Consider the following 7,544-nt stretch of genomic DNA (forward strand, 5'->3'; position numbering starts at 1 on the left):
ATAAATAAATAAATACATAAGCGAGAAGAGGCACATCTCTTGTGCAGACAAATTGCGAAGCCTCTTCCAGGCTCTCTCTGACTCTCCCCCTCCTGTCTCCACTCGTGAGGATCCTGTGAGGACATCAGGCCACCTGGAGAATGTAGGATCCGGGATCGTCTCCTATTTTAGAGTTCTCCAGGGAAACAAATCCAGTAGGGTATGTGTGTGTGTGTATTTTCTGTACATATGGAAGAAAAAGGAAGAAATTTATTTTAAGGAATTAGCTCATGTGATCACAGAGACTGACAAGTTCTAAATCTGCAGGGCGGGCCAGCGGGTGGGATGCTGAGGGAGGGGTCGATGTTGCCAATGTGTCTACAGGCAGAATTGTCTCTGCCCGGGGGAACCCCAGTCTTCTCTTAAAACCTTCAGCTGATTAGACGAGGCCCACCCACATCACAGACAGCTGCCCGATTAAAGCCCACGACATTTTTTAATTTTAATTTTTATTTTGATGGAATCTCGCTCTGTCACCCAGGCTGGAGTACAGTGGTGCAATCTCAGCCCACTGCAACCTCCGCCTTCTGGGCTCAAGCAATTCTCCTGCCTCAGCCTCCCAAGTAGCTGGGATTACAGGCACGTGCCATCATTCCCAGCTCTTTTTTTTGTATTTTTAGTAGAGATGGGGTTTCGCCGTGTTAGCCAGATGGTCTCGATCTCCTGACCTCGTGATCCGCCCACCTTGGCCTCCCTAAGTGCTGGGATTACAGGCGTGAGCCTCCGCGCCAGGCCAGCCTCTGACATTTCTAGTTATGGCCCCAGGCAGGGCTGAAACCCAGAAACAGTGGGCCCGTTTCTGCCCTTCTGTGGACAGGGAAACTTACAGGATGTGTCTTCCACCGGGCTGCCAAGCAGCTCCACCCCCGTCTCTTCTGGGAGCGGCCTGTGGACCCATCCAGGAATGGACATCAGTCACCAGGCACCGGAGATTCAGCCAGAGGAGCGTGGAGTGACCCAGACAGGTCCGGCCAGGCCAGTCAGTCAAGACAGTAACAAAAGGAAAACACATTTAGTTCTGGAGAATCACTGGACCCACATGTATACATTTTTTTTGGAGACAGGACTTAAGTCTGTCATCCAGGCTGGAGTGCAGTGTCGTGATCAGGTAATCCCTCCACCTCCTGGACTCAAGAGATCCTCCTGCCTCAGCCTCCTGGGTTGCTGGGACTACAGGTGCGCACCACCAGGGCTGGCTAATTTTTGTAGTTTTTTGTAGAGATGGGGTCTTGCTATGTTGCCCTGGCTGCTCTTGAACTCCTGGGGTCACACCGTCTCCCCACCTTGGCTTCCCAACGTGTTGGGATTACAGGCGTGAGCCACCACACTCAGTATGTTTTTTCTTTTCTTTTTTTTGAGATGGAGTCTTGCTCTGTCACCAGGCTGGAGTGCAATGGTGCGATGTTGGCTCACTGGAACCTCCGCCTCCTGGGTTCAAACGATTCTTCTGCCTCAGCCTCCCAAGTAGCTGGGATTACAGGCGCACGCCACCACACCCAGCTAATTTTAGTAGAGACGGGGTTTCACCATGTTGGCCAGGCTGGTCTTGAACTCCTGAGCTCATGCAATCCGCCTGCCTCTGCCTCCCAAAGTGCTAGGATTACAGGCGTGAGCCACCGAGCCCCGCCTGTTTTTTCTTTAACAGAGGAAAGAAATCAGAATGCATCAGGGCTCAAGGGCTCCTTTTAGAGCATCAAATTAATATTAAGCCTTGTGGGGATTTTTGGATGTCTTGGTAAGAATGAAGGCTTTCCCCAGCATCATGTGACTTCAGAAACTTTGAAATACGTTAGTAAATTGAATTCTCCCTAGGGCGACCCTGCGGAATTTGATCTCTGATGAGTTTTTGACTCTTAAATGCAGCAAGAAGTATTAAAAAAAAATTAAAAATTAAATAAATAAATAGACCGGGCGTGGTGGCTCACGTCTGTAATCCCAGCATTTTGGGAGGCTGAGGTGGGCGGTTCATGAGGTCAGGAGTTCGAGACCAGCCTGGCCAACATGGCGAAACCCCATCTCTACTAAAAATACAAAAACTAGCTGGGTGTGGTGGTGAGCACCTGTAATCCCAGCTACGCAGGAGGCTGAGGCAGGGGAATCGCTTGAACCTGGGGCCGGAGGCTGCAGTGAGCCGAGACTGTGCCGTTGCACTCCAGCCTGGGCAACAGAGCAAGACTCTATCTCAAATAAAACAAAATAAAAAAACAAAAAATTAAATAACCTGAGTCAACCAGAAGGGATCTCTATATTAATGCTGGAACAGTTTGTGCAACCAAATAAATAAGGAAATATTGAGTTATAACCCAAGATACAAAATAAATGTCTATGACTCTATATGGATATAAGTAAGGCATTGAACAAATAGGAGAGAAGAGACACGTTTTTTTGTGCAGAAGAATTGCAAATAATTTATGTACGTATCTTCCCTCAAGGAAAAGAAGGATAACTGGATAACTCTCTGTAGGCTGTGTGTAGTGATGTCATTCTAAAAATAGAGGACGGGCTGGCTGTGGTGGCTCCCGCCTGTAATCCCAGTGCTTTGGGAGGTCAGGGTGGGCGGATCACTTGAGCCCAGGAGTTCCAGAGCAGGCTGGCCAACATAATGAAACCCCGTCTCAACTAAAAATACAAAAATTAGCCAGGCGTGGTGGTGCACGCCTGTAAACCCAGCTACACTCGGGAGGCTGAGGCAGGAGAATCACTTGAACCAGGAGGCGGAGGTTGCAGTGAGCCGAGATCACACCACTGCCTTCCAGCCTGGGCGGCAGAGCGAGACTCCCTCTCAAAATAAATAAATAAATAAATAAAAAAGGGAGAAAAGAAAAGAGGACATTAGGAAAAACTAGGAAAATCTAAAACAGGGTGGACTTTGTTAACTAATAATGTATCAAAATTGATTCATTAATGGTGACATATAAAATAGGCACAACTAATATCAGATGTTAATTTTGGGACAAATCAGGGACCGAGTCTACAGGAATTCTCTATACTAACTTTGCAACTTTTCCTTTTCTTTTTTTTTTTTGAGACAGAGCCTCACTCTGCTACCCAGGCTGGAGTGCAGTGGCGCCATCTAGGCTCACGGCAACCTCCGCCTCCCAGGTTCAAGTGATTCTCATGTCTTAGCCTCCCGAGTAGCTGGGACTACAGGCATGCACCACAAAGCCTGGCTAATTTTCATATTTTTAGTAGATGGGGTTTTGCCGTGTTGGCCAGGCTCGTCTCGGACTCCCGGACTCATGTGATCCACCCTCCTCAGCGTCCCAAAGTGCTGGGATTATAGGTGAGAGCCACCGCCCTGAGCCCCGGACCACGTCTTGAAGCCACAGCCCGTGCTGCCCAAGTTTGATCCAGGTGTTCTGTGCCCTTGGCTGCCCGAGGAAATATTCCATTCCAGGCAGAACGTTTTGCATGGGGCTGCCAGAGGTCGTAGCGGCAGGGCGTGCTGACTCACGAATGCCTGGCTACTGCTTAATTCATCTGTGTAATGCAGCACTCCTGGCTCAGCTGCCAGGCAAGCTGTTTAGACAGGAAGGGTGGTGGAGTGCATGTTCCTTTCCTTTTAAAAAATGATTTATTGGTCGGGTGCCGTAGCTCAGGCCTGTAATCCCAGCACTTTGGGAGGCCTAGGCAGGCAAATCACCTGAGGTCAGGAGTTCGATACCAGCCTGCTTAATGTGGCAAAACCCCCATCTCTACCAAAAATACAAAAATTAGCCGGGCGTGATGGTGCATGTCTGTAGCCCCGGCTACTCGGGAGGCTGAGGCAGAAGAATTGCTTGAACCTGGGAGGTGGAGGTTGCTGTGAGCCGAGACTGAGCCATTGCACTCCAGCCTGGGCAACAGCGCCAGACTCCATCTCAGAAAAATAAATTAAAAAGGTCTAGATATCTATGATTTCTTGAATCAGAAGACCTCTCCTTCCAAACTGATACCGATCAGCAGGAAGTATCTTCTGATGCCCTCCTGGGTGTTAGAATTTCCCTCTAGCTCCTTCTTTGCCTACCCAGCACCCACCGGCATCTGAGTCTACGATTCCTGCTGTTGTAGAATCTTCTAGAATCATAACTTACACCATGGACAGAGTATCCACCATGTGCCAGGCATGGCACTGGGATGTTCACAGCATAATCCTACTTCTCACAGCAGTCCCTTGAGGCAGGTAGAAGCCCATTTCACAGAGGAGGAAATAGGCTGGGCCGGCGGCCCCTGCCCAAGGTAGCAGAGCTGAGAGATTCCGTCCATGCCAGCCTATGCCAGCCTGGGGTGGTTGGTCAATGCCCTCTACTGCCCCCTTGTGCCCAGTTGGACACACGCACAAACCCCAGTGGGAACTTTTAAAAAAAAAGGCACAGTGGCTCACGCCTGTAACCCCAGCACTTTGGGACGCCGAGGCGGGCAGATCACCTGAGGTCAGGAGTTCGAGACCAGCCTGGCCAACATGGTGAAGCCCCATCTTTACTAAAAATACAAAAATTAGCCAGGCGTGGTGGCGGGCGCCTGTAGTCCCAGCTACTCAGGAGACTGAGGCAGGAGAATCGCTTGAACCTGGGAGGTGGAGGTTGCGGTGAGCTGAGATTGTGCGACTGCACTCCAGCCTGGGCGACAGAGCAAGACACCATCTCAAAACGAGAAAAAGTAAAATGGGAAGAGCTCCCGTACCTACTTTTCATTCATTTATCAAATATAGCCACATGCCACATAGCAACGAGGCTCGGTTCTGAGAGATGGCTCCTTAGGTGATTTTGTTGTGCGAACATCTTAGAATGTACATACACATATTTACGTGGCATAGCTCACTCTACACCTAGGCGGAACGGTATATCTGTACCCTAGTGTTTCTAGGCTACAAACCTGCCCAACACGAGACTGTAGCAATCCCTGTAGGCGACTGTAACAATGATATTTGTGTGTCTATGTATATCTAAACATAGAAAAGGAACAGTAAAAATATGGTATAAAAGGTAAAAAAAACATGCCGCTGGGCGCGGTAGCTCACGTCTGTCATCCCAGCACCTTGGGAGGCTGCGGTGCGCGGATCACCTGAGGTCAGGGGTTTGACACCAGCCTGGCCAACATGGCAAAACCCCGTCTCTACTAAAAATACAAAAACTGGCTGGGCATGGTGGTGCGCGTGTGTAACCTCAGCTACTCAGGAGGCTGAGGCAGGAGAATCACTTAAACTCAGGAGGCACAGGTTGCAGTGAGCTGAGGTCGCGCCGTGGCACTCCAGCCTGGGCAACAGAGCGAGACTCCATCTCAAAAACGAAACCAAAACTGCAGTGTCAGCTCTTACCTGACACTTGGCCAGCCTGCCCTGTGGATTTCGGACTTGGTGGTTCCCAGGATTGTGCAAGCCAATTCCTGGCACAAAACCATGTACGTAAAGGAAGACAGTAAACAAATAAGTGAGGAAGGTAGATGGTGATGCTTGCGGCAAAGAAAATGAATGAAATAAAGGTGAGGAGGAGACAATTCACTGGGGTGGTCAGGGAAGGCTTCATTGAGGAGGCAGCTTTTTTTTTTTTTTTTTTTGAGACAGGATCTTGCTCTGTTGTCCAGCCTGGAGCACAGTGGTACAATCATAGCTCACTACAGCCTCAAATGCCTGGACTCAGGGATCCTCCTGTCTCAGCCCTCTGAGTAGCTGGACCCTTGGCGTGCACCACCACACTTGGCTAATTTTAAAATTTGTTGTAGAAATAGGGTTTCACTATGGTGACCAGGCTGGTCTTGAACTTCAAGCTTCAAGCAGCTCTCCCGCCTCAGCCTCCCAAAGTGCTGGGATTATAGGCGTGAGCCACTGTGCCTGTCTGGAAGTGACTTTTTTTTTTTTTTGAGACAGAGTGTCACTCTGTCACCTAGGCTGGAGTGCAGTGGTGTGATCTCCGCTCACTGCAACCTCCACCTCCCGGGTTCAAGCGATTCTCCTGCCTCAGCCTCCTGAGTAGCTAGGATTACCGGTGCCTGCCACCACATCCAGCTAATTTTTGTATTTTTGGTAGACACGGGGTTTCACCATGTTGGCCAGGATGGTCTCGAACTCCCGACCTCAGGTCACCTACCCGGCTAGTCCTCCCAAAGTGCTGGGATTACAGATGTGAGCCACCTCGTCCGGTCCCAAGAACTGACTTTTCATATAAAATGTTAACAATTGTATAATCCCACTACAGGTGTGCAGATATTCCTTAAATCATTCTTGTAATTTTTTTCCAAGTCTGGAAGTATATCAGCACAGGCCAGGCACAGTGGCTCATGCCCGTAATCCCAGCATTTTGGGAGGCCGAGGTGGGAGGATCATTTGAACCCAGGAGTTTGAGACCAGCTTGAGCAACCCAGTGAGAACCCATCTCTACAGAAAATAAAAAATTAGCTGGTGGTGGTATATGCCTGTGGTCCCAGATATTCAGGAGGCTCCAGTCGGGGGATCTCCAGAGCCTGGGACATGGTGAGGCTGCAGTGAGCTATGATTGCACCACTGCACTCCAGCCTGGGTGACAGAGCAAGACCCTGTACCCCACCAAAAAAGAAAATTAATCAAAATTAAAAGTTACAAGTGGCCAGGCATGGTGGCTCATGCCTGTAATCCCAGTAGTTTGGGAGGCTGAGGCAGATGGATTACTTGAGGTCAGGGGTTCAAGACCAGCGTCGCCAATATGGTGAAACCCCATCTTTATTAAAAATACAAAAGTTAGGCATGGTGGTGTGCGCCTGTAATCCCAGCTACTTGGGAGGCTGAGGCAGGTGAATCGCTTGAGCCTGGGAGGTGGAGGTTGCAGTGAGCCGAGATCGTGCCCCTGCACTCCAGCCTGGGTGACAGGGTGACAGAGCGAGACTCCATCTCAAAAACAAATAAATAAATAAATGAAAATAAAATAAAACAAACCCTCAAACAAAAAGTTACAAGCAAGCAAACAATTCGCAGCCACTCAGCTGTGAGGAAATAGAGTTGCAGAAGCTGAGTGATACATCCCGCCCCGCACCTGACCCTCCTCAGCTGTGATGCCCTGGGCAAGCTCCTTCTGCAAGTCCTCAGTTTCCCCTCGCAGGCTTCCTCAGTCCCTCCACCTGCCTCCACTGGGCCCAGGGCCTTCGCACATGCTGCCCTCGCTGCTCAGGATGCGGGGCCCCTATGTCCCACCTCCTTCCCGGCTCATCCCTCCTCACCCTCCACAGCCAGGAAGCTCCCCTTCCCTCCCGGACCTGGTCAGAAGCGCCATGAACCCAGCTGCCACCTTGATTGGGTTGTGAGGCTACAAGTGGCTGGTATACAGTCAGCGCATAATATCAGAATGAATGAGTGGAGAAACTGAGGCAGCGAGGAACCTCCGGGCTGCCTTCGGCTCCAGCTCCATAGCAGGCTGCAGAAGGAAAATGCTAGGAGGAGGCCGGGCGTGGTGGCTCATGCCTGTAATCCCAGCACCCTGGGAGGCTGACACAGGCGGATCACCTGAGGTCAGGAGTTCAAGACCAGCCTGGCCAAAATGGTGAAACCCTGTCTCTAC

At 50.2% G+C, this 7,544-nt stretch overlaps 1 protein-coding gene across 1 annotated transcript in view; it reads right to left on the reverse strand.

The window, feature by feature from the left end:
• ATCAY (ATCAY kinesin light chain interacting caytaxin) overlaps nucleotides 1-7,544 on the reverse strand; it is a 47,790-nt gene that overhangs the window by 23,958 nt on the left and 16,288 nt on the right. Inside the window, exon 3 of the mRNA XM_017507395.2 lies at nucleotides 867-925. Within this exon, the coding sequence (XP_017362884.1) occupies nucleotides 867-925 (59 nt within the window). The remainder of the gene's footprint in view (nucleotides 1-866; nucleotides 926-7,544) is intronic.

This window comes from Cebus imitator, unplaced genomic scaffold (assembly GCF_001604975.1).
Source record: "Cebus imitator isolate Cc_AM_T3 unplaced genomic scaffold, Cebus_imitator-1.0 Scaffold375, whole genome shotgun sequence".
In the NCBI taxonomy this organism is placed as follows: domain Eukaryota; kingdom Metazoa; phylum Chordata; class Mammalia; order Primates; family Cebidae; genus Cebus; species Cebus imitator.